Source organism: Onychostoma macrolepis, chromosome 14, assembly GCF_012432095.1.
Source record: "Onychostoma macrolepis isolate SWU-2019 chromosome 14, ASM1243209v1, whole genome shotgun sequence".
Lineage (NCBI taxonomy): Eukaryota > Metazoa > Chordata > Actinopteri > Cypriniformes > Cyprinidae > Onychostoma > Onychostoma macrolepis.
In genome coordinates, this window is record NC_081168.1 from 9,438,151 (window position 1) to 9,464,634 (window position 26,484).

A 26,484-nucleotide genomic window follows, 5' to 3' on the forward strand; every position below is an offset into this window, starting at 1 on the left:
TATATTAAGGTAATGTTAGTCCTCGTGGTTTGTGGCTATGGCTGTAGTATTAAAGCGCATGGATGCTTTAATCTCTAAAGCAAAACTACTTCCTACAAAAGCTGAAATACACAAGAGAAACGCAAGAAAGCAATTCTTTATCAAATCATAATTATTGAACACCCATATATGTCCATGGCATTTTGCTTTGTAGGCGTCTGTCGTTGAATTAGTGCGCGAGATTCCCTGTTATGAAACGCGGCGTTTTCTGTTTCACAACAGGGTGGAACGCGGAGCGGGGAGCCAATGGGAAGCATCACAACGCGTCACGTGTTTTTTATTTATGTAATGTAATGGTGTCAGAAGCGAACCCTGTACAATCTGACTGCTACACAATAGAAAAATGTTGCTCTCGCTAGCGTAAAATCAGAAAACAGATCCATCGGTCGCTTTTTTTATTTTGTCTTTGCACTGCGTTGATGGAGTTCGGAGGAGTCGCTTTGATCGGATTGAAGCAATTCATCAAGCACAACAAGGAAAAACGTTACTCTTACAGCAAAGACTGAGATATGATTGACAATGGATAATCATACATATTAAATGTATTGCCATATAAAAAAGTCAGTTGGAGAGGGAATCCTAAAGCATGCTCTTGGCACAATTTCGCAGAAACTGTCATCGGCCTTTGGAAGCTTATGAAAGCAGTGCTCACGAAATGAGATAGGGCAGAGCTTTAAAACTACCCGTGTCGTTTAACTTTTTAATCATGTCACCTTTCATGCTAAAGGATCGAGCTGTTTAACTTGACAAAAGGCATCAGCTGTTCAACTCTGAAGCTGTCACCGGATGAAAGAGCCGAGCATGGATCTGCTGGAGTGTCCGATCTGTCTGTTCCTCATGTGCGAGCCAGTGACTATGAGCTGCGGTCACTCTTTCTGCAGGAGATGCATGGGAGCTTTCCTGCCCCCGCGATGCCCCACATGCAAAGACCGATTGAAACAGAGAGATGCGAAAAACATCAAAAACAATGTGTTACTCTTCAGCGTCATTGAGAAATGTTGCCCCGAAGAGACTAAGATGAAATGTCACATTCAAGAGAAACTGAAAACGAGCGAGTTTACAGAAGCTCTGCGTATTGCTGATGAAGGGATCGAGATGGGTAAGGATGCACTGCAAACTCCGTTTATCGGGGGAATTGACCTTATGCAACCACGCTGGTGTTTTTATACAACGTTTAGTGTCACGTTTCGGTTATGCAAACTGAAGATGCAGATGTTCGGACTATGGCCGTGTCTCAAAACTAAGGTTGACAACTGAGGATAAATTCATTCATTTTCTTTCAAAAAATGAAAGAAATGGCAACAGAGTGATTTTTTTAATCATGTTTAGTTCCTCCTAACGTGCGTTCGAAACATATAGTGTGACTAGGGTTGTTGAACGAATCACTCTTATGAGTCGTTTGTTTTTTTGTGAGTCAAAAGGTACAGCGAAACTAGCGTAGTCAAAATACCGAACTAATGACTCGTATGAGCCGATTCTTTTTTGTGAATCAAAACATACAGCACGAATCAGAATATCAGAATGATTCTTTTAAGCCAGTTCATTTGAATAAACCAAAACAATTTTTGACTCATTGAACTGCAAGTTACTTACGAGCGTCATGTAAATAAACCAAAACATTGTTACTGTAGCATGTTGTACTTAAGACTCGCGGGACTTAGTGTTAATGCTTGGTTATTCATATGACAAAGTGTAAATACACATTATTATTCAACAGGCATACATCATTAATCAGTATTTTATGAAAAATAATGTTTGTTTTTTTAATTTAATGTATAGTTCGGGTCAGTTATTGCGCTACATTTATATCACCTCAAAAAAGTAAACACGCATAGCATTTTTGTTTCATAAGTGCGCTAGGTGATATGGAAGGTGCCTAGTTAGTACTGTCTGGATAGGGTGCCCCCTATATGTTAAGACAGCCTATATATCAAATCAAAGCAAACTGTAACCTTTCTTGTTCTTGCTGTACAGGATATTTATAACCCTTAATAATAATTGGCACTTTCCTTTTATAGGACATTTATGACAGCACACTTCATTCTGCTGAAGTAGGTCAATGAGTTTGTGAACCTCACACTCACTAATGAAAAAAGTAATGCATTCAATGTAATGGAAAAACTTCAGAAGTATGATGATTTGAATGACATTTTAACAAGTAACTGAAATACAGTATATGAACCATGTCAGTTCATGTCATAAAATGAACACTGAATGCATGTTTTGAAGCCTATAAACACAGGTAGGCAGAGATAATGAAAGCCATGTGCAGCAGGAGTTTGAAATCTGTTGTTTCTAGAAATATTTGCCCTAGATTGCAGCATTTTAACACAGCGTGGGTTAGTTGAAGACTGTTAGATATTGTCTTTGTGATCCACCTACTCACACACAAGTGAGCAGAGAGCCATGGTTGTTGAAAGCAACAGTGATTTCATAATCTCAGGTCTTCTAAAGGGTTAATGAGCAGCAGAGCAAGTAGGTTAAAACATGTTGTGAGTGGCTGATGTCATTAACACAGAGAAGCCAAGGGTAAATAAGGCTGTGAAGGCTCTAGGGTACACATTGGAGAAATAACAAGTCCCCTTAGGTATATAATCTACACAAAGGAGACATCTTGTAAGAAGCACAAATACAGTTGTGGAGAATTGGGTGGAATTAATGTATCCTGTGGCAGTTTGAGCTATTGCAGTTTAACAATATTGTAAGGTTCTTCTCTTGTATATATAGCATTACTCTTAACAGCAACAGCAACAGTACCATTTGCCCTTTTGTGAATTACGTATCATTTTACAGCCACTGAATGACTGCAATTATCTGTCTGGTAACATAAACCCTACGAGGCAAAACCGAGATGTCTGTCAACTCTTTGAATCCAATTAGAGGCAGTTTCCCGTACACTCAGCATTCTGTCCCACATATACTTTCCCTGTTGTGTAACCAAGGATCCTATGACATAATCTGATTTTGTATGGGTAACAACCTGGTTATTTCATCTGTCAGAGTGGACATATGTAAGTGACATAAATACATTTTCCTCCTCTTTATGCAATAATTCATAGAGATATTGGATTTCTACTCATTGTCAGATGCCTTTGTAGTTGTGTTTGATTAATCTTTGATTAATGCACGCTCATCCACCTCTTCCTTTGCTTATTTTATAGCAGGTGAACTACATCTGTTGCATCTCATTTTTAAGCATCAGGCATTTTCTTTTCCTTCTTTTTGGATTATGCTATTAGATGGTCATGTAATGCATATAATCCATTAGTGCCCCCACACTTTTTAGCTGCGTTGGTTCCGGAAGTGTTTTTTCCATTCATTTTTCCTATTTTAAAACGTCTTTGTTAAAGTGTCATATGCTAAACTCTTAAAATTAGATGTTCCTTCCAAAAAGGGGTTTTCACAGTGTTTTCATAAAAGAACCATTCCCTTTGTTCCCAAAATACTAGATCATTTTAAAATAGGTTGAAATAATGTGAACAGATGGCTTCAATAAAAGAATATACCATTGATTAACAACCTCGGAGCTCACATCAGGTTTGTCTTTAAAGGTTTATTAGTTATCATTAACAATCAATTCTCATATGTAGAAAATTAATGGATTTTTTTTACATTGGGAATCCCAACTGTTGCATGCTATTTAAGTTAACTATGCACTAATACACAGTGTTCTGAAGGTGGTGGGAGGAATGCTTATGCATAGTGCTGCTGTTCACAGCTGAGTGATAATGTGCATTTAGGTTTCCCTTTTTGTTTATGCACATTTAAAAGTCTATGTCTGAAATTAGACTGAGGGCCACACTGCCCATTTTTTTCATACCTACAGCCCCTGAAGATGTGAGTCTGAAAGTGTGGCGAGCTGAGGCCTGCATGGGCCTCCGTCGCTTTTCTGATGCCCTCCGTGACCTGGATGACCTGTGCTGTGTGCGACCCAACTGGACTGAGGTGAGGGCCATCTTTACTGACTGTGCTGATTATTTGCATATAGGGACAAGACTTTTGTTTAGGAACAGTGTTAACAAAATCAATATCAAGTTCACATTTGCATCCAGTGTTATTGCTTTTATTTCCTGTCTGAAATGTCTGTGCGTTCTCATGACATGGTATTATGGAAATGACTGACAGTTTCACAGTTATGCAATATCTGTTGGTCTGGCCAGAGCACACTGTGGGATTTGACATTATTCTCACAGCAGTATACTGGCATAGACCTCCATTCAATTTATATTTATAATGTTTCAGAATATTTAGTTAAATGCAAATAAATGCTGTTGTTATGAACTTTCTATTCATCAAAGAATTCTGAAATGTACCACAAAAATGTTTCTTGAGTGCCAAATCAGCACATTAGAACGATTTCTGAAAGGCCATGTGACACTGAAGACTGGAGTAATGGCTGCTGAGAATTCTGCTTTACTATCACAGGAATAAATTATTATTTAAAATATATTCAAATAGAAAACAGTTCATTTCAATTGTAATAATATTTACTTTTTTTTTTTTTACTTTAGCCTTGATGAGCATAAGAGTTTTTTGAATGGTATATATTGGCACAATAAAACACTGCTGAAAACTTTATGTAAAACAGTAGATTTACATTTCTACCTGAGAATTTTGCTATTCTGTTTATTAAATATTTAATCAATTAAATAGTGTTACCTGTGATAATTTGTTTGAATTGTGTGTTTTGTAGGGTTTCTTTCGTAAAGGGAATGTGCTTCTTGAAATGGGCAAACAGACTGAAGCCCTCATCCAGTTTTACCGTTGCCTGAAGCAGCATCCTGATTTTGCCCCTGCAAAAAATCAGATTAAGAAGGTGACTTTTTCAGAAATCATGTTTGATGAACAGATCATATACTGCTAAACACTTTTCTGAAGATAGAATAATACCTTATACTATAGAATCATTTTGAGTGATTCAGTATCGAGCATGGTCTGCTTAAAAACAAAAATGAATGTTTCAATGATACACTCACTGATTCGTATGCAGATCCTGGAAGCAGAGGGCATGGCTGTACCAGAAGAAGTTTCACGGATCCTGCATGTTGTGTCTGAGTACTTGCAAGATCCCTGTCCTATCACCAGCTCTGTAAGCCCCTCGTGTCCAGATGGTCAGCGCTACTCCCACAACAACGCTGAAGGCCAAAGTGATCCCGGGCAGGTGAGGTGGTTGCGCTAATGCTGTTGTGTAATGACACTTTTGAAATGTAACATTGGGAAAGTGAGCAACAAATATCAGATGGAAAGATCTGGTATTATTGTTATTGTAATGCTTTTCTAAATATTTATTATTATATGGCAATCATCTCGTTTGCTTTTCATCAATTAGGACAAGTTTTTGCTCACTCTCAGGCTCTTTCCTGTTCTGTCCTCCTAGAATGCACCTAAAGTGAAGCACGGCACCAGCGGCGAGTGCTGTCTGAGCCTGTGTCAGGCCGTGTCCTTCCTCCCCACTGCTGAGGATGATGAGGAACTGATGATGAAAAGAGAAGAGAAACAAAACAGAGGTGAAGATATCATAATAACCACTACTACAAAACAAATATAATGCATTAACATTTGAACATGCAGCATTTAGGAATAGTTAGAACATTGTTTTAGGATTCAATATAATTCAATAATAATTTCACAATTTTAAAAATGTATAGCTCCAGTCCAGAAGTGCGGAAAGGTTGTAGTTTAGTTACTTTGACTTTTTTTGTAGCATTTTGTAAGCAACAGTGTTGGTTTCATTCAATTTTATGATATCGGTTTGGCACTTTATTGCATTCACAGTATAGCATATATGAACAAAATAACAGCCTTGAGCGCTTTATTGCTTAAGTATAAAATAAGCTAATAATATGTTGTTAGTATATAATCATATTAAACATGATATTCATTTTGATTTTCTAGATTACTTACGGTTTTGTAAGTTCTTTGTTCATTAGTAACAGGTAAACACAATGGCCTATACATTTAGATTATTATTAAATAGTTAAGAATTATTATTAATAGGCTGCAGCATCCTCACAACCCTACAAAGGATAAGCAGTTTGGAGAATGGATGGATGGATAATTATTATTAATATAAATAATATTATATTTGACTTTACGGCTATAAAAACTATTCTCCCTTAATTTTACACCCTCATTAGCATGATTAGACATCAAATCAAAATGACATCTATTCAAGCTTGATTTAGTTTGTTTGATTCTGTAGGTATGTGCAGTGTGGGCAGAGAGTCCTGCCTCAGCGTTCTGACAGTGACTGATTTTGAGTGCCCTCTCTGCATCAGGTCAGTGGTGGTTCACTGGCATTATTTCCTGCTATTAGACACTTTCATTTCCTTTAGCTTTGCTATAGTATTTAAATGTTAGATTACAGCAGGCAATTGCTTATTTGAAGACAATACTTTTGTAATACTTTAAACCAGTGTAATTCAATATAGGGTAAATAACACTATTTTACTCTTGTTTTGTGGTTCTCCAAATGTATTGCAAAATATTACGGTTATTATCAGTTGAATTTTCCATCTCTGTAGAGGCCTGGATCAGCATCTGCAAAATGATCCTTTTCTTAATGAATAGGATAACACCAGATGGTTAAACTGTCTAGCAGTCTCTCAGCTTACTGTACATCACTTACACAAGTTGTGCATAAACTGAATTATTCATTAATTGCCCACTTCTTATCTTTTCTCCTGTCATGATGGATTGATTAAAGGTTGTTCTATGAGCCGGTGACAACACCCTGTGGACACACCTTCTGCAAAAACTGCATTGAGAGAAGTCTGGACCATAATCTACGCTGTCCACTTTGTAAACAACCACTGCAGGAGGTACTACTAAAACACAGACTCTTACAATGATTACATGTTTTTAACATTTAGAATGCCTCAGAGAACATAAAGACCTAGTAGGCTGATCCTTCTAATGCAAGTAAAAAACAACAACAACAACAACAAAAAAACTGAGCTAATTATGTTACATAGAAGCTTGAGTTTCACCACATTACTTCCTATTCCAGTATTTTAAGAACAGGAAGTACAACCCCACCGTGCTGCTGCAGGAGATTATGTCCCGCCTCTTCCCCCAGCAGTTGGCAGAAAGGAAACAGGTGCACGAGGCGGAGATGGCAGAGCTCTCAAAGTGAGTGCCCCTCTCAGTGATAACAAAAAACAGCGGTCCTGTCTATATATTACTATCATTCACATTCCTACGCTGCTCAACTCCAGTATCTGCAAAATGATGCTTTTTGCAATGAAATTGGACAAAATCAGATGGTTGAAATGTCTAGCAGTGGTTTTAACAGTCCAGAAGCTGTTTGAAATGGGGAAAAGCTATGCAAAAGCAGAATTATTTATTAATTGCCCTCTCTTATCTCTAGTTTGACTAAGGACATCCCAATCTTTGTGTGCACGGTGGCGTACCCTGGCATCCCATGTCCGCTGCACATCTTTGAGCCTCGTTACCGTCTGATGATGCGGCGATGTATGGAGACAGGCACCAAAAAGTTTGGCATGTGCAGCTACGAGCATGGCAAAGGGTATACAAATAAAAGATCATGCAGTTAGCGTCTATTATAACTTCTGCACCCTTACAGAAACTTACCTTAAGAAACTTTAAGTTGTTATTAATTATGTAAATATATATATACACACACACTTTTGCTTTCAAAAGTTTGGGGTTAGTAGTGTATATATGTGTACATGGAATGCCTTTCTAGTGTTTTGATCCCAGAATTCCCTGTCACAGCTTTGCAGATTATGGCTGCATGTTGGATATTTTGGATCTGGAATTGCTTCCTGATGGTCGCTCCTATGTGGAAACAGTGGGAGGAAGTCGCTTCCGAGTGCTCAGGAGGGGACAGAGAGATGGCTACCACACAGCTGATATTGAGTACCTGGAGGACCATAAGGTGAGAGGTTACAGACTGCCCTAACTCAAATCTAAGGCCAAGAAAAATGACATTGGAAAAGTCTTTATTGCAGTAGAGTGGTATTAATACGCATGAAGTCAGACTGTATGTCAGATATTCAAAATCTAAACCGTATAACCAGATTATAAATCAATTTGCTGCCTGTAATGTAAATCAAATTGTGCTCATGGGGCTTTATTAAAGGACACATCTGAAATTCAAGAATTCTATTTCATCTGTTTAGTAATCATGATGATTTCAGTTAGTTTAGTTAGATCTTGGTTTAAGATAAGTTGTTTCTGTAAAACAGCCCTTGATGTAAAGGAAATTGCACTTCTCGCATTAAAGGTTAAAGTTCCTGTCATAATAGAGAACTGGCACGTGTTTATCAGAGATGTTTGCATTCTATAATTTACCCTAATGTCTATGTACTTCCTTTAAAAACTCAGTATAGTATTCTCCCACAGTAAACTGTGGTAATATCAAGCTTTTCCTATCATAGTAACTATCAGTCACAACTAATTATATTATAATATAGTGTACTGTATATTATTAACTATAGTAAACATTTCAGTATTTTACATTAAAACATAACATTTTAGTAAAGAAGCTTTAAATACTGTTTGCATAAAGGTGGATCATATTAAGAATTAATTTTGACTCCAGCAATTAAACATTTTAAAACATTAATGAAATGCTTTAGGCAACAGTGTGGCATTCTTGTGCTGTTAGGTTAAAACGCTTTAATCTTCTAGTCATTTTCCCTATGGTTATGTGTATTAGCCACCTAAATAAGGTGTCATGATTAAGCGTTTAAAGAAAAGCATCTATTAAAGATCCATGAGAGAGAGTTATTACTGCTATCACAAGCCTGAGCCTGTGATGGATTGCTTATAAGGACAATACATACAAAACCTTTTGTTAGTACTGCAAATTTAATACCAAGTAAATACTTAATGTTAATTAGAGTTAATTGCAAGAGTATTCAGCAAACATTAGGAAGAGGAGCTTGTGATTAACTGCCTGTTAGTCAACAAATTCAAGCTCTTTTCAAACCCATCTACATAATGATTACACAAGCATTATTTTATCCTGAAGCTGAAGTAAAACGTCTGCTTGTTTGTCCACCTGACATTTGCATGCATTTGTGTTTAGGTCGAAGGTGCCGAGCTTGAATTACTGCTGCGTCTCCATGACAGTGTGTATCAGCAGGCAAGAGAGTGGTACCACCGTCTTAACAGCCGCATTCAGGAGCAGATCAGCCGGCAGTACGGAATCATGCCCGAGAAAGAGGACGATATACAGGTCAGAGCCCACAGAATATTGCTTTTTTAGCAAAACTACAGATCGTGCATTTTAATAGTTACTCCCTAACAAGAATGAATGTGTTTTTGTGCATTGCAGGCATCTGCTAATGGGCCGGCCTGGTGCTGGTGGCTGCTGTCAGTGCTGCAGTTAGATCCAGCCTATCAGACCACCGTTCTGTCTCTGACCTCCCTGAAGGACAGACTGGGTCATCTACGTATCGTACTAGAATACTTCTCTCAGAGCTAGGACGGAGACACATTATGTGCCCATATATCTGATCACATTACATGCATGCGCCACGGGAGACATGAATTTTCTTGAACTTTCTTCTGATTTAAACAGAGCGATTCGTTTGCTCTTGCTACAGAATTTAATATTTTTGTGCTTGGAAAGCTATGACATGGGTTGGTTTAAAAATGAGATGACCTGTTCCAGTGACTGTACAACTATTGAATTAGTCATTGAACTAATTCCTACTTCAGTCGAGCACCAAAGAATCAAGGACTTGTTCTACACAGAACAGCTGTTTATTGGTTCACGCTGTTCGCTTCATTAAACATCATCAGAGTGGATGCCAAATGCTGCAGCTAGCTTTGCTGACATACATTTGATATGTTTCCAGTAGTACTGGGCCCTGGCCAGGATTTGCTTTTAAATGTGTAGCTCGCATTTGTGGCCGAGAGGTAAACAGTTGGCCCAAGAGACCGATGACTGAATAGGAGCTCATTGATTATGCATAAATGAAACACTTATGACTACAGCCTCAAAATCCTCACAATTCCGGCTGTATGTTTTAGTAGAATCATAAATAATATTATCCTCAGCAACAGACGAGGAGTTACATTAATATTGCAGGATTAATGGCACAGAATACACTTCTTTTTCGATGAATGAAAGCTGCTAGCTGTGGTAGTTTAATTTGTAGTATTAAATGTGTTGCAAGCTTGCTGGCATGACAGTAGAGAGGACAGAGGAAAGGATTCCCATTCAAAAGTTTGGGGTCGGTAAGATTTTTTAAAAGAAATTAATACTTTTATTTAGCAAAGATGCATTATATCGATTTAAAGTGAAAATAAATATTTCAAAAGATTTCTATTTTAAACACTGTTCTTTTTAATTTTCTGTTCATCAAAGAATATTGAGGAAAAATAAAATAAAAATCAGGAAATCAGCATATTAGAATTATTTTTGAAGTATTTTTCATTAAATAAATGCAGCCTTTCAGAAACATTAAAAAAAAAAAAATCTTACATAGCCCCAAACATATGAATGGTAGTGTAAAATACTCTTAATCAAGTGTTGTCATGGTTTTAGCTATCTGGTTGATCATTGTAGCTCTCCAAACCTCTTTGTGACAGTCATATTGGATTATTTCTATGTGCTTGTGCCTTGTGATGGGCCTTAATCTGGTTTCAGATATTTGGTTAAGGACTGCGGATTTATGTTCATTATTTTTCCTTTCTTTTGTTCAGTGCCACATTCCGAGGAATGTTAAAACTGCAATGTTACATGTGATGTAACACTTACATGGGCTTGAAACTGACTTTGTTCATACTCTGGTGATTTGTCTTTTTTTTTTTTTTTAATCTCATACATGGCTGGAAGTCCAAGGGTTAACATGCACCCACCTGCACTGTTAATTTATTTTTAGGTTTTTCATATTTGATATATTGTGCACTGCTCTGAAGATTACTGTCATTTTGCCATACTGAAAACCAGTTACTAACAGGTAGGTGCTTTGCTTTCAACCATGTTTTGAATGCAGTATGCCTAAATGTACTGATTTTAGATTTGTCTTATTTGAAGAAGTGTAAATTTGGGAACTTTTGCAGGACAGATTGGACACAAAAAGGTTCATGCAAAAACTGAGATTTAAAGAGGCCTCAGTTATGTTCCACTTCACACTTCATCACAGCTTTAAATGATCACACCTCCATGGCCAAAGTCATGCTGAGCCACACATTATTCATGATCGCATGACCGCAATGGAGTGATTCAGAGAGACAAATATTTATGAAAGGGAATCAAATCAGAATAGAATTTTACTTGAATTTGCTTTAGTAATTTAAGTAAGACTTTACTGATTGATGCATCTGATGTGTGGTTTCATATCTAAGGTGCACTCTTGACATCTAATACCTTCCATCCTCAGGATACAGGGCTTGAAAAATCACTTACAAACGCTGTTGCTTCATCTGTCTGTAGTTTCTCAGCATTGTGGTGGTGAGCTTGGCAATGTCAAATTCTCACCCTTTTGGTTTAATTGTATGTGAAGGTGGCAGTTCCTGTGGTGTTGCATTGGGATAGTAAAATTGCAATTTAGAGTGACTTAATTCTTCACTAATAGTCTCGTAAAAAAGGAGAAGGATGCTACTATAGCCCTCAAATCAAATGTCTTGTGTAAGTAAAAAGACTTTGATTAAATTTAATCTACAAATATAGATTAGTCAAATCAGAATCACTAATCAAGATTATATCCTCTTGTTTTGTAAAATTGTTTGAAAAGCAATCATTTCCATTCAGTGGCAAACGATGCTTGTTCATTTATTTCAAATGATCAGTGGACTCTGATGCAAAGTATCTCTTCTTTCTTTTTTTTGTCACTAATTCTTTTTAATGTCATATATTGATGTGTTTGGAATTAAGGCAATCTTCGGCAGACTATTTTAAAATTTGTTTTTCCTGGTGTAATCTAGGGACCTGTATCAGTGATTTTTCTTTTGAGAGATTTGTCTTTAACTCTTAATGAGTTATGAGATACACATTATACAATAAATGTAACATTAAAATAAATCATTCAAAATATCATTGCTTTGCTTTGGAACTGGCAAAAATCAATCAGACAACAGCAACAACAAAAACATTAATAATCAAACCATTTTATCGCTAGTTTGTATTACCAAGCAACCACTAGATGGCGGTATACAATCACAAAATGATTATCAGCATCTTCCATTTCTTGAAAAGGTAAAGACTCTATTAAGATATATAAAAATATATTTTTTTGTGGGGGGGTCTAATATTGTTTTGGACCTCAGTGACTTTCATTGAATAGACAAAACATGGTAACTCTTTACAATAAGGTCTCATTCGTTCACTGAAAAGAAAATAAAAAAAATGATTAATTGAATTTACTAAATATTTTTAAGGTAAGTGGTTGCAATCAATTTATTTTAGCTACATTTAAATAAACAAATTTTGTTGAAAGTTAGTCAACTAAATTTATTTAAATGTAGCTCAAATGAATTGATTGCAACTACTTACAAAAATATTTTGTGAAGACAATGAATCATTTTCTTCAGTACAAATATTGAAATTAACATGGATTAGAAATGCTTTAGAAGTATTTTTCATGTTAACTAATGTACTTAACTAATGTTATCAATTGAAACCTTGTGGTAAATCATTCTTCAAAATATTTATTATGTTCCACAGAAGGAAGTAGGGTTCGAATAACATGAATGAGAGTAAATAACACCAGAATTGTAAATTTTGGGGTAAATTCATTTGGGTGAATCCCTTAAAAAAAAGGAACTAACATGTATGACAATAAAAGACAATTAAAATGTATAGATAAAAGCATCAGGCTGTGATGAACTAATCTGGGAAATATTTAAACAAAAGTTATGGCATTAAAATGGTGGGGGAAAAAAAAAACTAGTCAACTAGTGACACTGACCATGCTCTTTGGACCCCATTGAATGTAGTTGTGTTGGAGATGTCATTAACACAAATTACATCTTGTGCTTAGGCGATTTTAGTTTATGCTTTTTTTCCATAATTTTGGAATTAGTTTTGACATATTAAATCACTGCTACAAGTCGAAAAGTGCGATCAAATTTTACCGTTGCTCGACGAATGTTCAAAATTTCAAAATAGAATAACATACCGTAGTATTCATGGTTTCCTAAATAAGATAATAAATAGCTTCAAACATACTATGCATTTGTTTATGCTTTAGTACAGTAAAACATTACATACAGCACCTTTAATCCACTCAATTTACAGGACAGGTTCTAGTTGGTCACGCAAATTTGCCGCGAAATTTGGCGGATGTGAACACACCAACAGTAAGTAAATAACGTCGAAGCGATTTTAAGTGACTATTTTGATAGGGAGCTCTGTATCTGAAAACGTCCTTGTGATGTAGCTCAATGTGAACATCAAAGCCCTAACAGACAGGAAGGAGAGAAGTAATGTACGGTAAGCTAAACTGATCCATCACCCAGATGCAACTCCCTTGCCTATGGCTTTTTGAGTAGGGTTGACAGCCATTTTTTTTTGTACTTAATAAGTCATTATAAAGAACCTGCTGCTGGCGCTATGCTGAAATGTGTGTGCGTTTGCGGGTAACCTGCATATGAAATCCGCGGGAGATGAAATCCACATGGTGTGTTGAGTAGACGGTTGAAGTGGTGTCAAAATGGTGGCAATTAATTTGGGATGAAATCAATGTAATTTTCACACTGCCAGTCAGAGATGGAGGGCAACGGGGATTACGCCAGTCACCGCTTGTCAAACAAATGCCCCGTGTTGCCATGGAAACCGTGGCCTGCTAGGTAAGAGGCAGAATAAAAACTTTTAAGTAGCTAGTTAATTGAAAATAAACTTTTCAAGTGCACGCGCAAACTCTTTTGTTTGTTTAGAGTCTGCGAGCCGCAGTGTCAAATGCAAATACCTCAGAGAGATAAATGGCGAATGTACGGGACGATACCGAATATGTCTGTTTGTCTCCCTCTCTCGGTTCTCTTTGTAGGGATTATGGAGCGTCTAAGGGGTGGTAGAGCTGGGACTGATAAAGAAGCCTTGTTTCACACCAACCTAATCCCCCTGTGTCAATACACAGATAAAGCTTCAAATGGCGTGTGCAAAAGAGTAAAGGTAAACATATCAGAGCCTTGGTACTTCAAGTCTCGGGGTGCGTTTGGTAATAAGACAAACGCAGGCAGCGCGTCTCCCGCCGCAGAGGCGGAGATTAGCGGGAGAGGCAGCTGGCTTTGTCCCCTCGCTGAGGTGGCAAGAGAGGAGACACGGTAATATAAAACCTCGCTGTGAAGAGCTAATGCATTTGATAAAAACAAAACAAAAAAGTTATTGAAGAAACACGGTTTTAATATTAAACTAATCGTCAGGTGCTCACGTAATAACCAGTGTTGGGTAAGCTACTTGGAAAATGTAGTGAGCTAAGCTAACAGTTAACTACACTAAAGCTACAGCCCTGGGAAATGTAGCAAGCTAAGATACATCAACTTGGCAAAAGTAGTTTACTACATCTAAGCTATTTTTAAAAAATATATATTTTTTCTATTGAACCAACATCATGCCAAATTAATGCTCTCTCTGTGATCAATAAAACTGTCAGGCAAGCAGATAGACAGGCATGTTCAGTTTAATTGTTTGTTTATTCAACAACTGTTCCAAACCAGTTTGGCAACATAATCAGTATCACACACAGGGCCGGATTTACCTCATATTGTGACATTGGCAAAATACATTTTTGCTGTCGGCTGGAAACCTCCTTTTAGTAGTTGGTATTGTGACTTTATTGTATACAGATATGTTTATATAAATGGTAACACTTCACAATAAGGTTCAGTAGTTAACATTAGTTAACATGAACTAAGAATGAACAATACTTCTGCAGCATTTATCTTAATGTTAATTTCAACATTTACTAATGCATTATTAAAATCAAAAGTTGTTTGTTAACATTTGTTAATGCACTGTGAACTAACATGAACTATCAATGAACGACTGTATTTTCATTAACTAACATTAACAAAGATGAATAAATACTGTAATGTATTTTAATGTAATACTCTAATAAATGTATTTTATACATTGTATGCTCATGTTAGATAATACATTAGCTAACATTAATGAAATCTTATTGTACCATATAGATGTATAGGGCTACAGATAGGCTACGTATATTTGCATCGTTGCATGTGTCATTATATTATTATATCAATACAGTTTAATGATGACTAAATTTCTATGTAACATTTTTACTCAAAACGGTTAGTGTACATTTAGACCTCAGCATATGAGATGTAATATTCTGATTTATGCAGGGCAATAAGATGTGGGGACATGAGCAATCCATCAGCACATTTAAAAAAATATAAAACATTTTTTTTTTTACTTTGGTATTGAACAAGTCCATTCAGTAGGTCAGGGAGGTAATATTGTTGTGAAACGTAAGGGAGACTTTTTGGATTTTTTTACACATTATTTCCCAGAGGTCTCAATCAGGAAATTGATTATGGTATGTTTTACTGATTCTCTGTTTTCCTTTTTTTTTTTTTTTCTACTTAAACTTGGTTGGAAGCCACTCCCCAAATTGGCAGAGTGACACACCTGTTGCTGGTTACAAGAATGTTTAAAGCATGGTTTGGTAGTGCTGTTCTTGATGTCGATGAAGGCCTTGATAATGGCCAAAATGTCATTTTAACCAATAAATTTCTGATTTGAGAGTGAGAGTGAGTGCTGCACCTTTTCTAACTGACATGGCTTTTTGATTTTTGGTTGCACCTCTTCTTTCGTTGGTAGAGCACCTTTTTCAGTAATCTTTGTATATTCTGATTTATGAAAAGTTTATTTACTCCAGTGCAGAAAATATAAAAGCAAAACAGTTTTATCAGATAAAATAGTAATATAATAATCAATTATACATGTTTAATACCCTAAATATTTTCATGTAATCATTGTTTATTTACATAGTAAATACATAGTAAGTACATATTTTTTTTTAGTTTATAGTTTTATGTCATTAATACGCAATACTAATGAATATATGTACTATAAAATTTTGCACACACAGTGTGTTGTTTTTAGTAAAATATGAACTATTTTCTATTTTAATATAGGTTATTTACATTTTTTATTTATTTTATTATTTTTTTAATGGAAAAGCTGATTTTTCAGCAGCGATTACTCCAGTCTTCAGTGTCATGTTATGCTTAGGAAATCATTTATTGATGTTAGTTGTTTTCAAAAACTGAGTGCAATACTTACTGATATAGTACTGTATAGTCTATAAAAACTAAAATGTTCACTATATACTATGAAAATTTCACCCAAAATTGTTATATAATTTGGCAAAAATATTGTATTGGTAAAAACAGTGTGGAGAATCATTCTAATATGCCATTTCTACTTCAAAACGGACTAAAATATTTCCCACAAATGACCAAATGTTATCATGTCAAGGTAACTGCTAACATTTGCCAAGAAAATTTAAAATTTGTAAAAACTGATGATTTGATGCGATTAGGCAGAAAGACATTGAGAATAAAGCACAAAATTGGAGAATGGACAAAAGGCTAAAACACTACCTGTAAAAATTGTAGATTACAATAGTAATTAAATGCATGTAATGTGCAGTGAGCACAAAATCACAAGAGTCCTCAATCAGTCCTCAATGGGAGCCAAATGTAATATACTAAGAGCAAGTGAAATTAGCCATTTAAATAAAATTTAAAAAAACTGCAGTTGGAACCTTAAAAATGGTAGGTTTGTTCACAGATCAGGTTTAGATGCACAGCACTGAGTTTAATGGGGGCTCATGCCAAATAGCTATGGATGAAAACCCACATAGTTTTATATAATGCATGACCCTGATCCTCATAAATAAAGCTGTAACACAGTAATGGTGTACCTAAGCAGATCTACTGCATTACCTGCAAGGGTAGCACAATACCTAATGCCTTTAAGAGGCAGTTCTTAGAATACAAGAGAAGCATATTACTTCCCTGTCTTTATGTAGGGTCAAACAGAAGACATATTCGTTTTGACAGGTATTCGTGTGAATGTGGCTGATAAGAATGGCGTTCGTGTTCAGCTTTCATTCTCCACAAACCTGCAAAGATCAGCAGTCTCTTGGCTTTCTCCAGCTTGCGCACAGAGATCCGAGCTTCAGAAAAGAGACCTAAAATCAGCAGGCAACAGAAGAAATAGTGACTGTCATAAAAAGCTTCCCCATAGAAAACCAGCTGCTGCTTACATGTTTTCTGGTTGAAATAGGCTAATTTATCATAATATATTTCTTTCAAAGTTTGAGATTGGTAGCCTAATATTTTAACGGCTTAGCAAGGTTGAATTTATTTGATCAAAAATACAGTAAAACAGTACTATTGTGAAATATTATTACAATGTAAAATAACTGTCTTCATCTTTTTATTTTATTTTATGTAATTTATTCCTGTGATGGCAAAATTGAACTTTTGTGCTTTTCAACAGGCGGTTTAATTTGTGATATGTACGTTTTAATTTTAAAGATATCTTTTTGTAAACTTTAAAAATTTTTGGTATAATTTGATAGAATTTTTCAATAAAAGTATTTTTAATTTTTTTACTATTGTATCTTGGACTTTACAATGTGTATGAGTAGCCGTCATATCACTTTATATCAATATGGCTGTGATTCAGCCGTAGGCACATGCATGGTTTTTACAACAGGTGGATGGCACAAGTGTGTAAATAAATAGAAACAACCATGGAGGTTCTTAAAAAACCCCTTTGTGTGCGGAACTATTTCCTTCTGCCAAGGATTCAAATCTCAAGCTAACAGTTTAACAGATTAGCCCAAACCTACTTCATTCTAAAAACGTTGTAACGGAAGAACGATGAGTTGCTTCATTAAAAGCTTATTGTACTACGTAAAGTATTATGAGAGAGATGGACTGAGCCAGTGTGACTACCTGCATCTGATTAATTCATTCTTCAGCTCAATCTCATATTCAGAATAAAACATTAGTTTGAATGTCTGCTGAGGAAAGCGATATAGTCGTAGTATCCTTTCAACTGTTAAGGGATTTGCTTATCGCTACTCAATGCATTTGTTGGTTGCAGTTCAACAAGGTGTTGTTAGTTAAAGTAACGTATTAGTTTACAACCTTGTTTCAGTCCTTTTCAATATAAAAGTCTTTGCTACTGACTCATTCATAAAGACCGTCTCTTGTCACCATCTAATGGTGATATAGTGTAATTAAAATCACCATCACTACCACACAGACAGTTTCTCAATACCAAATACTATTATTAAATAATACTATTATTTAAACAAAATATGATTTATTGAGTAATAACATTTAATAAACCACAATAGCCATAATAAATGGTGCTAAGTAATTTAGTCTAAAGTACAAAGACAGCGGTCTGATACAGCATTAAAGTTATATAAAAATATAGATATGAGACTTTGCTCTCAGGCAAAACTATTATCTTTATTAACAAACTGCATATTTGAATTCTAAACAACTACAAAAAAACCTCTTAAACCTACATTCTTTAACAAAACATCAGTTGTATGTAAAATTAGAGCGGATTTGGTCATCAACCATTACATTCGCTGTGAGAAATGTTGCAGTGGAGTGATACAAACGGTGAAACGCTTCCCATGGCGATATCGGACAATATCTCATTGTTGGAATTTGGAAAGACCTCTCAGCCAGTCAGATTCGAGGACCAGAACGAACTGTTGCATACATTACATTATGTATAATTTTGTGCATTACATTATGTATAATTTTGTGCATAAGATCTTTTTCTTGTCTGTTGAAGTAGCAGCATACTGTCGGTATGGTTAGCCTACCTCTTCAACAAATGCCACTTCGGTTTGTGAGCACTTTTTGGCTTTTATGGTCATGGCTTCTATGGTCCAGTCTTTGGAACATGTCTTTGTTCTACAATATGGACAGTCATGTTGTACACTCAAATAGTTTCAAATGGTAACAGCGGACTCAGACTGGTGGAACCACCTGGCAGTGGATCAGAGCAGAGGCTGATGAACGCTCATTTGGCTGTGAGCCGGAGTGGCCTTTTTGCTCCGACTGATGAAAACATGCTCGTCTATTCTCATCAGCTCCCCGATGAGCTCACAATATTCTTTTGACTGAGCATTGTCATGGAGACAGACCTTCAGCAGCCAATGGCTTTCAGCGGGATATGCAGACATCATTCTCTAATCAGATTACTCTCATCAGTCAAACCCGTTTGCTTTGTTTGCAGCAAAATTGGAAAAGCTAGCTGAAATTAAGTAAATAAACAAAACGCACAACAAAAAAGAGGACAGGAATTTGAGAGATGTGAATGGACAAATAAATCCTTTTGGATATCGCATGAAAAACATTGAATTGACAACATTGTCACAGTCTAATTACACAGACTCAAAATATGACATGTACAAATATATCATAGCCTCACTGCTGCCATGACACAGTCATGGAGCACATAATCTTGGTTGTGCTGTGAGGAGATTGTTGGTATCATCTCCCAGGTCCTCTGCATTACACCACGGAGGTTTATCTCCTCCTTAAGATGATGAGAAGAGGGTTCTGGGAGCACTACTGGGACATGGCAGCCAACCATATGAGGCTTCTCTGTGTGAACCGATCCATAAATAATGCATATCCTAAGACATCTGAGAAAATGTGCCTCTCATCCAGCGCAAACACAGTTTCTTCAGTGTTCACATGCATGGTTAAATGCAAACGTATAAGTATGTTGCGTAAGAGTGTGTTTACATGAGTATGCATGCTTTGGGTGCATTTTTAGCTTGTTTTTCTCAACTGCAAAGCTGCAGGATGCTGTGTCTTCCAGATACTTTACTGCCCATGCTGTGTAAGATTGAGAATAAACCCCATTGGCTGCTTGCATGTGCTGAAATGTTGATCCACCGCTGTGGACGGCTGTCTCTCGAGTCACAGATCTGCGCAGGCGGCCTCTAGCCCCGCAGCACTAACAGATTGCGGATGTAATTTAGTAACAAAGGGGACTTATAGATTTGTGAATCACACAGAGTGACAGCCGCTTGCTTTAAGTTTGGCTGGTGCTCTATTTTAATGCATATTATTTACATAAATTTACCCCTTTTTTGCAACGTTTGGCTTCGTGCCACTCAGTGCATTAATCATTGATCTTGAAAGTTAGGGAAGAGCCCAAGCTTTATGTTACTCTTCAGTGGAACTATAAAACTGCAAAAGCCCTGTCCCTTGATGGTAGTCCATATCCATGACAAATTATTTGAGTGCATGTGGTGGAAAAAACAGCTCCAAGCTACAGTATGTCTGAGCGCTCAAATATCCAGCCAAAGCGGGTTAAGAGGGGTTTCATCAAACCAAATAGGTGCAAAAACATTAGCTGTGACAGGGGGGACTGTTGTAAAAACAGATGGGATTGACATTGATGGTTATTTACACCATCTCTGGCTCTTAGACCCGAGTCTGTTTGGAAATCATTTGATTGGCTCATTTACCTGTTGCTGCAGTGCGGTAGCTGAGACTCTGGTAATGCAGAGCTGCTATAGATAGAGAAAGATGTCTGTCAGTTCCGTTGGTTTTTGGGAATAAGCATGAAGTAGGGGTGCTTCTAACCTTTTATCAGTATCTCCCATCCAAAAAGGTATTTCGATATTAATTTTCAATACTGATTTGGATGTAAATGGATATAAATTGTCTTTACCTGCAGTAAAGAGTCATTCACAAGCTGCACACACAGTAAAGACCTGCTTTGTCATTGACAAACCATAGAAGACATTTGCTTGTTTTGTTTTCTACAAGGGGTAAATATCCACCTCAATCAGCGCTCTTTTTGTTTTCGGTCTTATAAATTATCCCAATACTATTTCAGTGTGAGAAACCACTGCAAGTGATTCAGTGTGTGAATGAACTGTCTGAATGAATCAAACTCACAAACCATTTCAGACTCTAAACAGCTGATATAAAACACATTAGAAAATGATTCTCAGGTCGATATACAGTATGTCAATCCCATCGATACGTAAGGATTCATCAGTAATATTTCACTGCAGCTCGTGCCCTGCTGAAAAGTGTCTAGTGGGATAAAGTATTCAAGTTGGAAATGTGGCCTGGTGGGGAATGTGTTCTCCAACATTGTGTGGTAGTGTTTATACAGATGCCTTGAGTTTGAAGCTTGTGCCATTTCCTGATCCCATTTATCATTTTCTGTCTCCTTCCTGAGTGCCCCTATCTACAAATGGGAAGAAAGCATAGCATATGGGCTGGCTGCCTTAGAAATCTGTTTGTTTGTTAAATAGCAATTACTACTTCATCAAATTGATCAATGTCTTTGGTAAAAATAAATACAATATGGAGGTTAATTGGAAGTCTTTTAGAAGATTTTAGGTCTTTACATTTTAAAGAACGAAGAAAGAGAGAACGTGCTGGTAAGGGAATGAGGGAAATGCATCATTCTAAATTAAGACAACCAAAAAAAAATCACTAATGATTTTAATCATATTGTGACGGGAGGAGCCAGCGACAGACACAGTGGGTGTGGCGTCAGGCCTCAGAGAGGCTTTTATTAAACAGAAATAATAAAATAAAGTGTCCAAGGGGGGAAAAAAAAGTGTCCAAAAGAAACAGGGGGTCTGGTGTCCTCGTCGTGCTGCGGGGCTTGTGAAGGAGGGCAGTGTTCTGGCAGGGAGGGTCCAGGTAAGAGGCGGAGTCCGGCGGCCGCACGCGCTCCCGTTCGGGTCCGGGGCGCGAGGGGCGGCGGCATCATCCTAGCGGCGGCTCTTCCTCTTCTTCCGCAGAGTCTGGCGGGACTTGTACGGCCCGGCATCCTGGCCCGACGACTGGTTCGGCAGCTCACGTCTCCGGTGGCGCGGAAGTCCCTCTACGCTCACTTCCTGGACCCACGAGGACACCAGCGTGCATGCACGGGGGAAGAGACCGGTCTCTCGAGGAAAGGCGCGCTTGGCATTTAAACAGCGGCGGTGATGAGGCTTCATTCAGTTCAGCTGTGCCTCATCACACGCCGCCAGCCCTCGCTGTTTCCACGCCCCTCCTCTCTCACACCCACTCCCTTCGGGAGCCTGGTGAAGGGCGGCGAATAAGGGACGGGTGGTGATGACAATAAGGGGGAGGGCAACCGACTCGTCACAATATTAAACAGGAATCACCACTTTACTAATCAGAACTTGCTAACTAAATTGCAATTATCACAGATGTGACCTGTGATTATATTTTTTCAATCCCTTACATTAACAGAATTTGTCAATTTGATGAAACAAGAAAACATAGTGATGGGAGACATTACTCTGTGTTGAACATGATGCAAAACTGTTTTCTTTATCTCTTTTTCAAACTTAGGCTTTTTATACCTTCAGTTAACAGGAAAGTGAACAGAGGAGGATTTGACAGACCAGATTAAAACTTGCATCCTTAGGAGAACTGGATTGGCAGTGCACTAACCAATGTGCTACGGCACTGAAAAGAGTTCCCTCTTTTAGGTTAGACTGACATTTTCTGTTTGTGAAAGTGTTTTTTTAAGGATTAGTTCACCCAAATAGCTTTGACGCCAGTGGCGCTGCAGCCAGAGTTTTATAAGAGTTTCAGCCAGAATTTATTTGATATGCCATCTACAAATACAGATACTTGCTCTTCATTGGGTTTTAATACCTATAAGTGACTTTCTTTTATACTCTTTAAAAACTAAAAATAATATATATAATGATAATAATGGTACTTAAGAGAATCAATATACATTTATTTACATAAACAACTAGATTAATGATTTAACATTTATATCATAAAAAGGAAGCAAGCTCTCCGAAAGCAATCTCCAGAAATGCCCATTTCCCCCCCATTTCAGAAGAGAACTTACAGGTTTATTAGAGCTGGTGGCCTGTGATTGCCTTTTAATGAGAGAATGACTGGGAGCGAGAGATAAGGAAAGTTCAGACTAAGAGGTCCTTGGTGGGATTAGAATAATCATCAAAATGCCATGTCTTTAAAAAATCCACAATAGGACATGGCAGCCAAGCACACTTCCCCTCTCCACAGCCAACCTATTTGCATTCCAGTGCAATGGTCCAGTGGATGCTTGCGAATATAGAATTCGTTCTCTTGTTAAAGAACCACCAGGCCATAGCTTGAAGCTGGAAAAAGAAAACTCTGCACGCAAAGGAAAGAAACTTAAATGTCACAACTGTGTGACAAGATTAATGTAGCCCGCAGTCAATTCACCTTTGTGATGAGCTGATTAAGTGTGCCTTTTGTATAATGCAGTCTCGGAAATATAAAAGACTGCCACATTACATGACTATTACATTTAAAGTATCTCACAGAAGTAAGTACACCCCTCACATTTTTGCAAATATTTTATTATATCTTTTCATGTGACAACACTGAAGAAATGACACTTTGCTACAATGTAAAGTAGTGAGTGTACAGCTTGTATAACAGTGTAAATTTGCTGTCCCCTCAAAATAACTCAACACACAGCCATTAATGTCTAAACCGCTGGCCACAAAAGTGAGTACACCCCTAAGTGAAAATGTCCAAATTGGGCCCAATTAGCCATTTTCTCTCCCCGGTGTCATGTGACTCATTAATGTTACAAGGTCTCAGGTGTGAATGGGGAGCAGGTGTGTTAAATTGTGTGTTATCGCTCTCACTCTCATACTGGTCACTGGAAGTTCAACATGGCACCTCATGGCAAAGAACTCTCTTGAGGATCTGAAAAAAAGAACTGTTGCTCTACATAAAGATGGCGTAGGCAATAAGAAGATTGCCAAGACCCTGAAACTGAGCTGCAGCACGGTGGCCAAGTCCATACAGCGGTTTAACAGGACAGGTTCCACTCAGAACAGGCCTTGTCATGGTCGACCAAAGAAGTTGAATGCACATGCTCAGCGTCATATCCAGAGGTTGTGTTTGGGAAATAGACGTATGAGTGCTGCCAGCATTGCTGCAGAGGTTGAAGGGGTGGGGGGGTCAGCCTGTCAGTGCTTAGACCATACGCCGCACACTGCATCAGATTGGTCTGCATGGCTGTCGTCCCAGAAGGAAGCCTCTTCTAAAGATGATGCACAAGAAAGCCCACAAACAGTTTGCTGAAGACAAGCAGACTAAGGACATGGATTACTGGAACCATGTACTGTGGTCTGATGAGACCAAGATAAACTTATTTGGTTCAGATGGTGTCAAGCGTATGTAGCGGCAACAAGGTGAGGAGTACAAAGACAAGTGTGTCTTGCCTACAGTCAAGCATGGTGGTGGGAGTGTCATGGTCTGGGGCTGCATGAGTGCTGCCGGCACTGGGGAGCTACAGTTAATTGAGGGAACCATGAATGCCAACATGTACTGTGACATACTGAAGCAGAGCATGATCCCCTTCCTTCAGAGACTGGGCCGCAGGGCAGTATTCCAACATGATAACGACCCCAAACACACCTCCAAGACGACCACTGCCTTGCTAAAGAAGCTGAGGGTAAAGGTGATGGACTGGCCAAGCATGTCTCCAGACCTAAACCCTATAGAGCATCTGTGGGGCATCCTCAAACAGAAGGTGGAGGAGTGCAAGGTCTCTAACATCCACCAGCTCTGTGATGTCATCATGGAGGAGTGGAAGAGGACTCCAGTGACAACCTGTGAAGCTCTGGTGAACTCCATGCCTACAAGGGTTAAGGCAGTGCTGGAAAATAATGGTGGCCACAAAAAATATTGACACTTTGGGCCCAATTTGGACATTTTCACTTAGGGGTGTACTCACTTTTGTGGCCAGCGGTTTAGACATTAATGGTTGTGTGTTGAGTTATTTTGAGGGGACAGCAAATTTACACTGTTATAAAAGCTGTACACTCACTATTTTACATTGTAGCAAAGTGTCATTTCTTCAGTGTTGTCACATGAAAATATATACATAAAATATACATAAAATATTTATAAAAATGTGAGGGGTGTACTTACTTCTGTGAAATACTGTACAAATATGTCCTATTTATTGGCCAACATTCCCATACATTGTTGTGGTGTTTTAGAAATAAGCCCATTCAGAGGAAAGCTGTTTTTTACATTCGAAAGAAAGAAATTTCACACTGAAATGGTCATCATGCTCAGCTGAACAACAGTAATACAACACTACAATCTGACAGGAACTCTTTGCTTTTCAGTTTCAATGACAAAAGCCAAGTGGCTGTCTGTTTCCAATTGATTTATTTTTCACATTACCGTTTGCTGATGGCGATCACACCTTCAAAGGACAGGTGCACGTCTGCCTGTTCAGAAAAGTTGGTCTGAATATGTCGACTGAGATATTGATCCCATGAGCAGCAGGTCTGTGTTGCTCAAGAGCAGGCAATGGCAGTGACCTCGCTGAACACATACTCGCTTCTCTTTGCTCGACATGCCTTCAAGTGTTTTTCAGGGATCAAAAAGTGGAAAAGCTTGTTCTGCTTTCTTAGATGTACTACTCAAAACCTCAGAGGACATTGGGTTGTTGCTCCTTTGGGAAAAGCTTCCCCCTGAGAGATTTCTAATGGATTCTGTTTTAGGACACATGCTGTGAGTCATTCAGTCATTGCACGGCAATCTATTTAAACCCGATGACAAAATCTTAAACCTGCCCCATCTCTTTAGGGGGTTGTTGTGATGTTTAGAAAAGTAGTTGTTGAATTCAATGAATCATGTTAGGTGATTATTCAGCCGTAATTTGCCCATTGTTCACAGAAATCCATCTCGGATGATTTGGAGGTGTTTTGGAGCACATCCTGGTGACAAGCCCAACCTTCAGCGAGAAAGGATTAAGTTTCTCTGCCGTAAAGCATCCTGACATTCGGAATGATATTAAACTTCAATGGACTCAGATCAAGGTTCACCGATCATTCTTGCAGGCGCTGAATCCATTATTCAAGGTTAGAGATGCTGTTTACTGAAATGAAAATAGGCTGCATCTATTATACATTCACATTACACTCAAAGCAGAAGTGCTGCTTTCTGTTTGTTAGAAGTAATGCACGTTTTGAAAATACAAAGATGCTACCAGGAAATCGCATATGAGACCTGCACTGCGTTTACATTCATCACTCTTAAGATGCTAATAATAGAACATTACACAGTGATCTAAACATACATATATAGTACAACTTTTGTACACTGCTCAGAACTCAGTTCACCCAAAAATTAAAATCATTGTCTACTAATCCTCATGTTGTTCCAAACTTGTATTGTGTTATTTGTTCAACTCTCTTCAACCTCTTCAACTCCACACTTGGACAAGTTTTTCAGAATTACAGAATTACAAAATTACAGACAGTGATTAAATTAAAAAGTCTGCAGGACGCTAACTCTCCCAGACTGGCGTCGAAGACCCCTGCTATACAATGAGAGTTCATAGTTACCAACTGTAAAGCTCTAAAAAGCACCATAAAAGTAGTCCGTACAAGTTGTGCACTATATTCTATAAGTCTTACGAATGCATATGGTAGTTTT

The 26,484-nt window shown here is 37.7% G+C and overlaps 1 protein-coding gene and 1 long non-coding RNA gene across 3 annotated transcripts; one reads left to right on the top strand and one right to left on the bottom strand.

Moving 5' to 3' along the window:
• The first annotated feature begins 298 nt into the window (after positions 1-298).
• Positions 299-25,907, top strand: lonrf1 (LON peptidase N-terminal domain and ring finger 1). The gene is made up of 13 exons (XM_058797412.1): positions 299-1,138; positions 3,866-3,984; positions 4,733-4,855; positions 5,030-5,200; positions 5,417-5,546; positions 6,242-6,317; positions 6,746-6,860; positions 7,049-7,170; positions 7,409-7,567; positions 7,777-7,939; positions 9,095-9,244; positions 9,344-13,450; positions 25,723-25,907. Exons 1-12 carry the CDS (start codon positions 826-828, stop codon positions 9,491-9,493), a joined length of 1,791 nt encoding a protein of 596 aa, XP_058653395.1. The 5' UTR covers positions 299-825; the 3' UTR covers positions 9,494-13,450; positions 25,723-25,907.
• On the bottom strand, positions 4,699-15,793 carry LOC131553054 (uncharacterized). 2 transcript variants are annotated; one of them, XR_009274110.1, is made up of 7 exons: positions 13,926-15,793; positions 13,602-13,802; positions 7,731-7,924; positions 7,452-7,549; positions 5,386-5,512; positions 5,016-5,236; positions 4,699-4,832 (listed from the first exon to the last, which is right to left on the bottom strand). It is a non-coding gene; the product is annotated as an uncharacterized LOC131553054 (long non-coding RNA). The 2 variants fall into 2 exon arrangements; XR_009274109.1 differs by having other exon boundaries at positions 13,602-15,792.
• Positions 25,908-26,484: the final 577 nt, after the last annotated feature.